The sequence below is a fragment of the Narcine bancroftii genome, chromosome 2 (assembly GCF_036971445.1).
Source record: "Narcine bancroftii isolate sNarBan1 chromosome 2, sNarBan1.hap1, whole genome shotgun sequence".
Taxonomy (NCBI): domain Eukaryota; kingdom Metazoa; phylum Chordata; class Chondrichthyes; order Torpediniformes; family Narcinidae; genus Narcine; species Narcine bancroftii.
The window spans coordinates 139,560,194-139,573,451 of NC_091470.1; the positions used below are offsets into that span (position 1 = coordinate 139,560,194).

Here is a 13,258-nt window from a genome sequence, read left to right on the forward strand (position 1 = left end):
AACATCATAATTATCTAACATTCATGTTACCGACATACATCATAATTATCTAGCATTCACGTTACTGTCAAACATCATAATTAGCTAACGTCCATGTTACTGCCATATATCATAATTAGCTAACGTCCATGTGACTGCCATACATCATAATGATGTTGCTGCCATACATCGGACAATTTAGTACCACAGTTTAGGACTGTAACAGGACAAGCCGTTAGATAAACCGCCAGTTTGAAAGCTGGCTGTGAGTTCTGTGTTCAGCCTGTTCAAAGTCCCTCTGGTCCCTGAGAGGATTGGCCCCCTGATGTCTCCCTTAGAAGAAGGGAAATAGGAGCCTGCGGAGACCTGAAGGGAAGAGGCGATCGTCTGGAAACCCCTCCTTCCACCCCCGACGTGGGGCACGTTTCTTCGGCGAGACACTTACTTGACCAATCGGAAGGACTCGGTTTGCGTCCTGCAAGGGACAAATCTCTCTCTGAAAACCTGACCAGGGACCGTCCTGAGCAGGAACCCTTAACCTTTTGAGACACCGGCGTGGCTGATCAGAATGAATTAGTTTGTGTCCAGCGAGGGACAAATCCTTCTCTGACATTCCCCGACCAGGGAACCCTTGACCTTTCGAGAGGCCAATGTACCCGATCGTAAGGAATTGCCTTGAGTGCAGCGAGGACGAATCTCTCTCTGAACGACTATGACCCAGGGACCATCCTGTGGGGTGAACCTTTGAGCTATCAAGACACCAACGTGACTGATCAGAATGAATCCGTTTGCATCCAACGAGGGACGGATCTCTCTCTGAATGACCCCGACCCGGTGACCGTTCTGAGGGGGAACCCTTGCCCTTTCGACACACTGACATTGCCTATCAGAAAGAATTGTGTTGCGCCCAGCGAGGGATGAATCCCTCTCTGACAGACCCCGATCCGGGAACCGTCCGGAGCGGGGAACCCTTGACCTTCCCAGCCACCAGAAGCTGGGCGAAGATTCACAGGCATTAAACTCCACATGCTGGCGTAAGAATCGCCCGATCCCCTGGCGCACTTGGCAGGCATGAGAACTTGTCCTGAACTTCTACACCCAGCTCATACGAGTGGAATTAGAAGGGGTGATCAGTGATCAGTTAGAATTCGATCCAATTGGATACGTTTTGGGATAATTAACGGACCACTCGTCTCGGGGAGTCTTTCATTTAAATAGGATTTAAACTGATTAGTTTCAATATGTCTGCTCCCCGGATATGAGGTCCAGCCGAATGTAACCACCCACCCACACTACCCCCAGACTTTTCCGCAGTAAACGCCTGACACTCCACTCTTCTGGGACCCCCACAATGAGCTTCAAGACCCTTCCCCGCGACACCCAGCCCCTCCCTTCACCCCGTTGGCCAGAGCTCAGGTCTGTAAATGGCAAGTCCCACGCTGGGCACCTGGAGGGGCAAGAGGGGGCAGCAGGGAGTTCCTCTGAGGGGGCGGGGAGGATGGGGAGAGAGGAAATGAGGGGGGAGGGAGAGAGAGATGGTGAGAATGAGAGCGGGGGGGGGGGTAAATGAGGATGGGATGGGTCTGAAAGGATTTGGGGCTGGTGGGAGGGATGGATCCACGGACAGGACAGGTCTGGGGGAACACGGGACGGACTCGTGGACGGGACGGGTCTTGAGTCCGTGGGATAGATCTGCAGATGGAACGGCCTGGAGGGATGCAGGACGGATCCGTGGATGGGATGGGTATGGGCAGACGCAGGACGGATAGGTCTGGACAGACGTGGGACGAGGCATGGATTCATAGACGGGACGAGTCCGGATGGATGTGGTACTGACCCGCGGACACACACATCAGAAAACGGTAGTAAACAGCTTTATTCTGGACCACAAACTCAGATCGCCCCCCTCAGGACGCCCCTCTCCAGCCCCGTGCCATGCGAGAACGGGGTCCAGCGGTGGGCTTGCGCCTCTTGGGGGCGGGCGCAGGGCTTGGCCTCTGAGGGAGGGGCTCTTGGCGGGCCCGGGGCCACTCGGGGGACGTGGTGGCCGGCGGGATGGAGTTGGCAAACTTGCGCAGCTTGGCCACGAAGAACCCGTCCATGTTGTGGGCGTGGGGGTAAAATCGGCGACAAAGGCGGAGGGAGGGGTGGAAACGACGCTCCTCGAACCTGTAGGCGGGAAGGGGGTAAGGAGGGGGAGAGAGGGAGCAAGGGGGAGAAAGAGAGGGAGGGAGGGGGGGGAGAGAGAGGAGGGGAGTAAGAGGGGGAGAGAGTTAGAGACAAGAACGTATGCCACGGAGTCTGAAATGTGGACCGCGATGTGGAGCAAAAGACGGACCAGAAAAACGTAAGAGCAGGAGAGAGGGCGAAACGAAGGACAGGCGGGGGGGGGGATGGAAGACAGGCAAAACGCGGGACCGGGCACCGGGGAGGATACGATTAGTTCAATGCAGCCCCAGGATATCCCAGAGATCGGGAGAAAAGCAGACCAATGAGGCAGGGAAACGCAGGCTGATGGGAAACGCAGGCGGGCGCTAGATCACATGGGGCAAGCTCAGGCACGGGGAACGCGAGGATCTTGGCGGGCTCACTTAGTGAAGGCCTCCTTCCCGAACTCCAGACCCAGGGGAACCAGCTTCACGTTGCGTTTTCTCAGGCCGTAGTCGACAACCCACTCATTCTCCTCAACCTGGGGGGGTGGGGGGAGGACGAGGCGTTAGAGAGGTGGGAGAGGGAGGGGCGAAGAGAGAGGGAGGGGAGAGGGGGTAGAGAGAGGGAGGGGAGAGGGGGTAGAGAGAGGGAGAGGGGGTAGAGAGAGGGAGGGGAGAGGGGGTAGAGAGAGGGAGGGGAGAGGGGGTAGAGAGAGGGAGGGGAGAGGGGGTAGAGAGAGGGAGGGGAGAGGGGGTAGAGAGAGGGAGGGGAGAGGGGGTAGAGAGGGGATAGAGAGAGGGAGGGGGTAGAGAGAGGGAGGGGGTAGAGAGAGGGAGAGAGGGAGGGGGTAGAGAGAGGGAGGGGAGAGGGGGTAGAGAGAGGGAGGGGAGAGGGGGTAGAGAGAGGGAGGGGAGAGGGGGTAGAGAGAGGGAGGGGAGAGGGGGTAGAGAGAGGGAGGGGAGAGGGGGTAGAGAGAGGGAGGGGAGAGGGGGTAGAGAGAGGGAGGGGAGAGGGGGTAGAGAGAGGGAGGGGAGAGGGGGTAGAGAGAGGGAGGGGAGAGGGGGTAGAGAGAGGGAGGGGAGAGGGAGGGGAGAGGGGGTAGAGAGAGGGAGGGGAGAGGGGGTAGAGAGAGGGAGGGGAGAGGGGGTAGAGAGAGGGAGGGGAGAGGGGGTAGAGAGAGGGAGGGGAGAGGGGGTAGAGAGAGGGAGGGGAGAGGGGGTAGAGAGAGGGAGGGGAGAGGGGGAGGGGAGAGGGGGTAGAGAGAGGGAGGGGAGAGGGGGTAGAGAGAGGGAGGGGGTAGAGAGAGGGAGGGGGTAGAGAGAGGGAGGGGGTAGAGAGAGGGAGGGGGTAGAGAGAGGGAGGGGGTAGAGAGAGGGAGGGGGTAGAGAGAGGGAGGGGGTAGAGAGAGGGAGGGGGTAGAGAGAGGGAGGGGAGAGGGGGTAGAGAGAGGGAGGGGAGAGGGGGTAGAGAGAGGGAGGGGAGAGGGGGTAGAGAGAGGGAGGGGAGAGGGGGTAGAGAGAGGGAGGGGAGAGGGGGTAGAGAGATGGAGGGGAGAGGGGGTAGAGAGAGGGAGGGGAGAGGGGGTAGAGAGAGGGAGGGGAGAGGGGGTAGAGAGAGGGAGGGGAGAGGGGGTAGAGAGAGGGAGGGGAGAGGGGGTAGAGAGAGGGAGGGGAGAGGGGGTAGAGAGAGGGAGGGGAGAGGGGGTAGAGAGAGGGAGGGGAGAGGGGGTAGAGAGAGGGAGGGGAGAGGGGGTAGAGAGAGGGAGGGGAGAGGGGGTAGAGAGAGGGAGGGGAGAGGGGGTAGAGAGAGGGAGGGGAGAGGGGGTAGAGAGAGGGAGGGGAGAGGGGGTAGAGAGAGGGAGGGGAGAGGGGGTGGAGAGAGGGAGGGGAGAGGGGGTAGAGAGAGGGAGGGGAGAGGGGGTAGAGAGAGGGAGGGGAGAGGGGGTAGAGAGAGGGAGGGGAGAGGGGGTAGAGAGAGGGAGGGGAGAGGGGGTAGAGAGAGAGAGGGGAGAGGGTGTAGAGAGAGGGAGGGGAGAGGGGGTAGAGAGAGAGAGGGGAGAGGGTGTAGAGAGAGGGAGGGGAGAGGGGGTAGAGAGAGGGAGGGGAGAGGGGGTAGAGAGAGGGAGGGGAGAGGGGGTAGAGAGAGGGAGGGGAGAGGGGGTAGACAGAGGGAGGGGAGAGGGGGTAGACAGAGGGAGGGGAGAGGGGGTAGACAGAGGGAGGGGAGGTGTAGATGATGAAGGGGAGGGGTGTCTCACCATGACAGAACACGTGCAGTAAACCAAATAGCCCCCTGTCTGGGAGTTTGCATCCACAGAATCGATCGCAGCCAGGAGCAACTGTTTCTGGAGCTGAGCGCACTTCTTAATGTCAATGTCCTCCTGTGGGAACCAACGTGTAGTTAGAGGGGAGGGGGAATGAGAGAGGGGGAATGAGAGAGGGGGGTTGAGAGGGGCAAGAGGGAGAGGGGGAGATGGAGAGAGGGCGAGAGAGGAGATGGGGAGAGGGAGTGGGGGAAAGAGTGGGGGAGGAAGAGAGTGAGGGAAAGGGAGAGGAGGGAGGCAGATAAAAGGGCCAAGGTAGATGGAGGGGGGTCGAGGATGAGGTGGGAGACGGGGGCAGGGACACACCGACCTTGCTGGTTTTCACAGCTGGATCTTTCGAAATGACCCCTGTCCCACTGCAGGGAGCGTCGAGGAGAACGCGGTCGAAACCCCCCATGACCTGTGAACGAGCAGGTGGGGAAGGGGGTGAATCGTTAAGACAGACAGTCCACCCCCACTGACAGCTCCAGCCCCATTGCCAAATGCCCCTGGGTTGGGGATTGAGGGGGGTTCGAGTCCCGGGTCAGGGATCAAGGGGGATTCGGACCCCAGGAGTCAGTGATAGAGGGGGGTTCAGGTCACCGGGATCGGAATGGGTACAGGTCATGGGGCTTGGAGATTGAGGGGTATCCGGGTCCAGGGTCAGGAATCGAAGGGGTTTCGGGCCCCAGGGGTCGGGGATCGAGGGGGGGGGGTTTGGTCCCCCAGGGTTGCATTTTGAGGGGGGTTTGTATCCCAGGGGTCAGGGATCAAGGTGGGTTCAGGTCCCAGGGGTTGGGGATCGAGGTGGTTGGGGTCCCAGGGTTCAGGTCACGGGTCAGGGATCGAAGGGGGTTCAGGTCCCCCAGGGGGTTGGGATCAAGGGGGTTCAGGTCACCCAGTGGTTGGGGATCGAGGTGCGTTGGGGTCCCAGGATTCTGGTCACGGGTCAGGGATCGAAGGGGGTTCAGGTCCCCCAGGGGTCGGGGATCAAGCTGGTTCGGGTCCTGGGTCAAGGATCGAGAGGGGTTCTCGATCCCTGGGGGTTGGGGATGTTCAGGTTACCCAGGGGTTGGGGATCGAGTGGTGGTTCAGGACCGCAGGATTGGAGATTGAGGCGCGTTCAGGAGCCGGGGTCAAGGGGGGTTGGGGCCCCGGGGTCAGGGATTGAGGGGAGTTTGGGTCACGGGGTCAGAGATCGAAGGGGTCTCGGATCCTGGGGTGGGGGATCAAGGGGGGTTTGGGTCCCGGGGTTCAAGGGATTGAGGAGGGTTTGGGTCCCGGGGCTCAGGGATCAAGGAGGGTTCGGGCATCAAGGCGCGTTCGAACCATTGCCTTCAAGCTCACCTTGGGGAACTCCCGGCCGTCGCAGCAGGACACCACAGTGTTGGTGATGCCCATCCTGTGCAGGTTACCAACCAGAGCACGGAGCCGGTCACGGCTGGGATCGTTGGTCACGAGGCAGCCCGTGTTCTTCATCAGCTGAGCTGTGGGGCAGGGGGAATAGGAGAGGGAGATGAATCACCGAACACCTTCTGCCCAGTACACAACACCTCTCCCCACTCCCCGCCCTGTCTATGTCCCATTGTAACCGATGACAACCTTCTACACCATCCACAAACCCTATATCTACTCCATGTCCTGTTTGTATTGAGTTTCAACCTTCTTCACAGTCCACAGCCCCACTCCCCACTCCTCGTCCTGTGTGTATCCCATTATAACCTTATACACCGTCCACAACACCTCTCCCCACTCTCCGTCCTGTCTGTATCTCCGTAGAGCTCATCGAAAGAATCAAAGACTTGTTGATCCAAACCAAGGCTTTTATTAGCAAAAGACAGGAGCTCTTCACAGGTGGCCGACCAGTCCGGAATGATCCGACCTGGCTAGGGACACAACCCTTTAAGGCCCAAACAGTAGGCGTGGCTTAGCTCTCAGCCAATCGCTGTAAGCACAGTCTAGATACTGTAACTATATACACTATATACATTGGTGATAGATCATTACTATCACATTCACCCCTTCTTGGAGAACTGACCCTGGAAAAAGAAAAACAAAAAAATGAGAGAGAGAATGAAAGGAAGGGGTAGGTTAAGGACTGTAGCGGTCAGGGGGTCTGACCATCCAGCATGACCGCTGTGGTGCCGGGATTGGGGTCGCTGGAGTGGTATCGCCAGCGGGCTCGTTGGGTGCAACCGCTCCTTTGCTCAATTCCCCAGTCGTGTTGTCGGCAGGGTGGCCCGGGTCGTTGGGGTGCTGTTGGTCCTTCTGTTGCGGCACAGGGCCTGGGGAATAAAGAGTTGGGGAAGGTTGGGTTGGGGGGGGGGGTTTGCTGGGTTTACCACGTCCTGAGCTAGGTCTACCGAAAGTGTCCTCCCGCCCGTCTGGGAACTCAACGTAAGCATAATGCGGGTTCGCATGGAGTAGTCACTCGGTCGACCAAGGGGTCGTTCTTTGAGTGCCGGATGTGGCGTCGCAAAAGGACGGGGCCAGGGACGGTGAGCCATGCCGGTACAGTGGTTCCTGATTCGTATTTCCTAGGGAAAAGGAACATCCTTTCGTGGGGGGTGGCATTTGTTGCGGTACATAGGAGGGAGCGGATGGAATGTAAGGCACTAGTGAGAACCTCCTGCCAGTGAGAGGTGGGGAGGCCTTTAGACCGAAGTGCCAGTGTAACCGCTCTCCATATGGTGGCATTCTCCCTCTCGACCTGGCCGTTACCGCGTGGGTTATAGCTCGTGGTCCTGGTTGAAGCGATACCACACTCCAGAAGGTACTGTTGCAGCTCTGCACTCATGAATGAGGACCCCCTATCACTGTGGATGGAATTGGGGTACCCGAAAATGGCAAAAATACTGTGAAGGGCCTGTATCACTGAGGTGGCAGTGGTGTCTGGGCAGGGCACAGCGAATGGGAAGCGGGAGTACTCGTCAATGGCCGTAAGGATGTAGTTATTATTGTTGGTCGACAGTAGGGGCCCCTTAAAGTTTACGCTAAGACGCTCGAAGGGGCGGGTGGCTTTGATAACGTGGGAGTTATCCGGACGGAAGAAGTGGGGCTTGCATTCAGAGCACACCGAACAGGCTCGGGTCATGGAGTGGATCTCCTCGACTGTTGGGTAGGTTGCGTGCCTTCACAAAGTGCGCAAACCTAGTGACCCCTGGATGACAGAGCACCTCATGGAGTTTCTGTAGTCTGTCCATCTGTATGCTGGCGCACGTCCCCCTGGAGAGCACGTCAGGCGGGTCGTTGAGCTTACCAGGCCGGTACAGAATGTCATAGTTAAAGGTGGAGAGTTCGATTCTCCATCTGGCGATTTTGTCGTTTTTTATCTTACCACGCTGGGTGTTGCTGAACATGAAGGAGACTGTGCGTTGATCAGTCAACAGTGTAAAGCGCCTCCCAGCGAGGTAATGTCTCCAACGACGCACCGCTTCAACTATGGCCTGGGCCTCCTTCTCGATCGAGGAGAGTCTACTCTTCTCCAGGGTTCTGGAGAAGAAGGCTACAGACTGACTGGCCTGGTTCAAGATGGCTGCCAGGGCGAAGTCGAATGCATCGCTCTCGACTTGAAACAGTATAGACTCATCGATAGCGTGCAGCATCTCAGCGGTGATGTCGGATTTGATTCGCTCGAAAGCCGCTCTGGATGAGAGGGGAAAGGAGGTGGTCTTGATAAGAGGACGCGCCTTGTCGGCGTAGTGTGGAACCCATTGGGCGTAATACAAGAAAAGGCCCAGGCAGCGTTTGAGCGCTTTCTGGGTATGGGGTCTGAGGGGTAAACCCATTAGGGGACGCATGCGGTCAGGATCTGGCATGACTATCCCGTTCTCCACCACGCAACCTAAAATCGTGAGTCGGGTGGTCCGGAAGACACACTTGTCCAAATTGTGTCAGGTTCAGCCGACGGGCAGTTTGAAGAAATTTGTCTAGGTTGGCGTCGTGGTCCTGCGTGTCGTGGCCGCAGATGGTGACATTGTCCAGATATGGGAAGGTAGCGGTTAGCCCGTTCTGATCCACCATCTGGTCCATTTCCCGCTGGAAATCTGCGACACCATTTGTGACCCCGAATGGTACCCTGAGAAATTGATATAGCCGCCCATTTGCTTCGAAGGCCGTGAATGGTCAGTCCTCACAGCGGATCGGGAGCTGGTGGTAGGCCGAACGTAGGTCAATGGTGGAGAATATGCGGTATTGGGCGATCTGGTTCACCACATCCGTAATGCGTGGCAGGGGGTACGCATCCAGGAGCGTGAAGCGGTTAATGATCTGGCTATAGTCGACCACCATCCGTAGCTTTTCCCCTTTCTTGACAACCACCACCTGGGCTCTCCAGGGACTTGAAATGGGTTCGATGATGCCCTCATCCAGCAATCTACGCACCTCACTCCTAATGAATTGCTTGTTTTCGTAACTATATTGCCGACTTTTGGTGGCAACAGGCTTCCAGCCAGGGGTGAGGTTCGCGAAGTGTGCTGGCGGGGCAATCTGGAGTGTGGAAAGGCCACAGGATTGGCCCTGGGGCAGGTTGCTCGGGTGCTTTGGGGGTGGGGCGATGGCAGACCGAGAGGGGGGCGTGGGGTCCCCCAAAGTGTAGGGACACCGTTCGGAACTGACACTGAAAATCTAATCCCAGCAACACTGGGGCGCACAATTGGGGAAGGATGAATAATTTGAAGTGGGTGACCTTTACGCCCTGTACTTCCAGCGTGGCGATGCAATACCCCTTTATCCCTGTCGAGTGCGACCTCGTCGCTAATGAGATCCTCTGGGTAGTGGGGATAATGTCAAGTCCCCAACGGAGAGCCAGATCTGGCTGGATAAAACTGTCAGTTGAAGTCAAATAAGCAATTGGTGTAGTGTCCATGCACTTTAATCAGTTCCATTGCTCTGGTGAGGGGATGAGAGCATTGGTGGTTTAGTGTTATTGAAGCAGTTGACAGGGGAGTTCCGCGTGATGACATCACGCAACGGGATGACATCACACAACGGGATGATGTCATAGACGTAGTCAACGCTGGAGGAGCAGGTTGGAGGACCTCCTGAAAGTGCTGTTGTGGCGGCGTCGGCGGATGAAAGGTAAGTAGTGGGGTTTGTAGTTGCTCGCGGTTGGCGGTGGGTAGGTCGTCGGTCGCTGTGGTCGGGCCCCGGCGGTCGTCAGCGATGGACGCTAGGGTGAGTACCTTGTTGGCCGCAGCGGGTCCCCAGTCGGTGGTGGTGGCCGCATCGGCGGCGGCGTAGGCAGCAGCAGACGAGGAGCGGGCAGCAGCAGCATCGGCCCCGGGGGTGGCTGTGGCGGCAGCAGCAGCAGCGGTTGCCACAGTTGGGACCGAGGCCGGGTCGAGTGTTCCACACGGGGGCGAGAGGCGGGCCAACACCATGGTTGCGAGGGTGGGCTGCCCCTTCCGGGTTCGGCGCCTCCGTGACGTCAGGCGTTGCCGTGCAGGGGAGCCCTCGCTCTCATTGGACGAGAGCTCTGGGGAAGAAGAGTTTGAATGGGATAGAGGCGGTTGGGCTTCACACGAGGCACTGTGTTTGCCGGTGGCCATTTTAGACCTACAGACTGCAGCAAAGTGGCCCTTTTTAAGGCACTTTGGCACCTGGCTTTTCTTGCTGGGCACTGGGGCCTGCTGTGTTTGTCCCTCCCGCAGAAATAACATTTTGGGTTCACAGGGAGCAGTGTAGCAGCAGCCGACAGGCCGTCAGTATCTCGGGGGGTGGTAGGGTAGAAGGGCACTCTACCCACATCAGAACGATGTGGGTAGAGAACTCGGTGGACTTTAAGGCTGTATCCTCCATTGTGATTGCAATCCGGGCCACATCCTCTAGTTTTTCTACCCCTTGTTCGAGCAAGCGCAGCCTCACTTCGTTCGATCGGAGCCCGGCCACATAGGCATCCCGGACGAGATCGTTTGTGATCTTGGCAGCAGTTTTGTTACAGTCCTTGCCCAACGCCTTTACTACTTGTAAATATGCCCTGCTGGACTCGCCGGGCTGTTGCTTCCTCGACGCAAGCACGAGCCGGGCATGAACTCTGTTCACCGGTTGATCATACAGTTCTTTCAGTACCTTTATGGCTGCGGTGTAAGTGGTCTCATCCTGGATGTTCTCGTAGACTCTCAAGGACACCATAGACAGCAATGCTGTTAGACACTGGTTATCCTCCTCTACCTGAATGAATCTCAGGAAGTTTTCAAAGTTCAGCAGCCAGAACTTAAAGGCTTTGAAGGCTGTAGCTGACTGTGGGTCGATATCAAGTTTTTCTGGCCGAGTTAAACGCTCCATCCCTTTAAAAAAAAAATTCTTTTTGCTAATAAAATTGTAGAGCTCGTCGAAAGAATCAAAGACTTGTTGATCCAAACCAAGGCTTTTATTAGCAAAAGACAGGAGCTCTTCACAGGTGGCCGACCAGTCCGGAATGATCCGACCTGGCTAGGGACACAACCCTTTAAGGCCCAAACAGTAGGCATGGCTTAGCTCTCAGCCAATCGCTATAAGCACAGTCTAGATACTGTAACTATATACACTATATACATTGGTGATAGATCTGTACCATCACAATCCGTTGTCACCTATGACAACCTTTTTCATTGTCCACAACTCCTCTCCCCGCCCTGTCCATTGTAACCTTCGACAATCTTCTACACTGTCCGCAACCCCTCTCCCCACTCCCCATCCTATCCATATCCCGTTGTAACCTATGAGAACCTTCTACACTGTCCATAACCCCTCTCCCCACTCCCGTCCTGTCTGTATCCCGTTGTAATCTATGACACTCTTCTACACCGTCCACAACCCCTATCCCCACTCCCCGTACAGTCCGTATAACACTGCAACTTTCTACACTGTCCACAACCCCTCTCCCCACTCCCCGTATTATCCATATCCCGTTGGAACTTATGAGAACCTTCTACACTTTCCACAACCCCTCTCCCCACACCCTGTCCTGTCCATATTCCGTTGTAACCTTCTACACCATCCACAACCCCTCGACCCGTCCTTTCTGTATCCCATTGTAACTGAGAACCTCCTACACCTTTCACAACCTCTCTCCCCACACCCTGTCCTGTCCATATCCCGTTGTAACCTACACCGTCCACAATCTCTCGCCCCCACACCCCATCTTCTTCGTATCCTATTGTAACCTTCTACCCCATCCACAACCCCTCCCCGCACACCCCATCCACAACCTCACACCCCGTCCACAACCCCTCCCCCCCACACCCCGTCCTGTCCGTATGCCATTGTAGAATTCTACAACCTCACTCCCCGTCCTGTCTGTATCCCGTTGTAACCTTCTACACCATCCACAACTCCTCAGTCTCCGCTCTCTCTCTCTCTCTCCCGCCCTTACCCCCCCCTCTCTCCTCCCTGACTTACCACAGTAGGTGGCTTTCCCTCCGGGGGCTGAACTCATGTCCAGAATCTTCTCCCCTTCCTGTGGGCGAGGGCCATGACGGGGAGCAGACTTGACGCTCCCTGGAGCATGTAGTGTCCGGCCAGGTATTCCGGAGTCGCTCCTGGAGGGGGAGGGATAAGGGCATCAGAGAATTCCCACGGAGGGTGTGGCGGGGGGGGGGGGGGGGGGGAGAGATGGAGAGGGGGAGAGAGAGGGGAGGAGAGGGGCAGAGAGGGAGGAAAGACAGAGAGGGGGAGAGAAGGGGAAGAGAGAGAGGGAGAGTGAGGGAGAGAGAGGGGGCGGAAGGTGGAGAGGGCAGAGGGTGGAGAGAGAGATAGGTGGAGGGTGGAGAGGGCGGAGGGTGGAGAGTGAGGACGGAGGGTGGAGGGGAGAGAGAGATAGGGCAAAGGGTGGAGAGAGAGAGGGCAGAGGGTGGAGAGGGGGAAAAGAGAGAGGGCGGACGGTGGAGAGAGTGAGAGAAACCAGGTTGTGATCTGGAGCTCCAGCCTTTGGTCCAATTGCTCATCAGGGAAAGGGAGGAGACAAGTGAGAGGCCCTTTCCCCTCCCCAGAGTGCATGTGTGCAAGGGGGGGGCATCGGGACACAATTATTAAAGGATAAAATTAAGGAGCTGGAGTTGCAATGTGATGATATGAGGCTTATTATGGAAAGTGAGGAAGTTATTGACATGAATTTCAAGCAGGTGGTTACCTCCAGATTGGTTGGGGGGGGGGGGGTCAGGTAAGTGGACGACTATCAAGGGTGGGAGGAAGGTTGGTCAGTCAGTGGAGGCACGCCACTGCCTACTCCTCTTAGCAACAAATATATTGTATGGGTTGATGTTGGGGAAGATGACCAGTCTGAGGTTGGACAAAGGGAGGCAGTGGTGTAGAATGGAAGGAAGAGGGTCAAGGTGGTCATTGGGGACCATCATCATGGGAACCGACAAAAGGTTCTGCGCACCCAAGAAGTATTCCTGCATGGCACGTGGGTACCAATGACAGGAGATCCTGAAGAGGAGTACCGTGAGCTAGGACAGAGATTAAAAAGCAGGACCTCCAGGGTCATAATCTGAGGGTTGCTACCTGTGCTGCGTGTGGGAAGGAGCAAAAATGAAAAAAATCAGAAAGTTAAATGTATGGCTGGAGGATTGGTGCAGGGTGTAAGGTTTCGGGTTCATGGATCATTGGGATCTCTTCTGGGGGAGACATGACCTCTACAGAAAGGATGGGTTGCACCTAAATCCAAAGGGGGAAAATATACTTGCAATAAGGTTTGATAATGCTGTTGGATAGGTTTTAAACTGAACTGGCAGGGGGAGGGGAACCAGACTAATAGGGAAATGGTTAGGAAGAAGAACCTAGGGGTAGTTCCATAGTCGGTGAAATCTCAAAGCCGGAGGGAGCAAAGAGGGATAGGAGAGTTTA

The 13,258-nt window shown here is 56.7% G+C and overlaps 1 protein-coding gene across 1 annotated transcript; it reads right to left on the minus strand.

Annotated features, from left to right (window-relative positions):
- Positions 1 to 1,837: 1,837 nt before the first annotated feature.
- Positions 1,838 to 12,813, minus strand: nop2 (NOP2 nucleolar protein homolog (yeast)). The gene is given in 8 exon segments (XM_069915549.1): positions 1,838 to 2,148; positions 2,571 to 2,668; positions 4,388 to 4,510; positions 4,764 to 4,853; positions 5,780 to 5,919; positions 11,813 to 11,878; positions 11,881 to 11,952; positions 12,639 to 12,813. Coding segments are annotated over 8 exon segments (1,026 nt in total). The 3' UTR covers positions 1,838 to 1,886.
- Between the last annotated feature and the right edge of the window lie 445 nt (positions 12,814 to 13,258).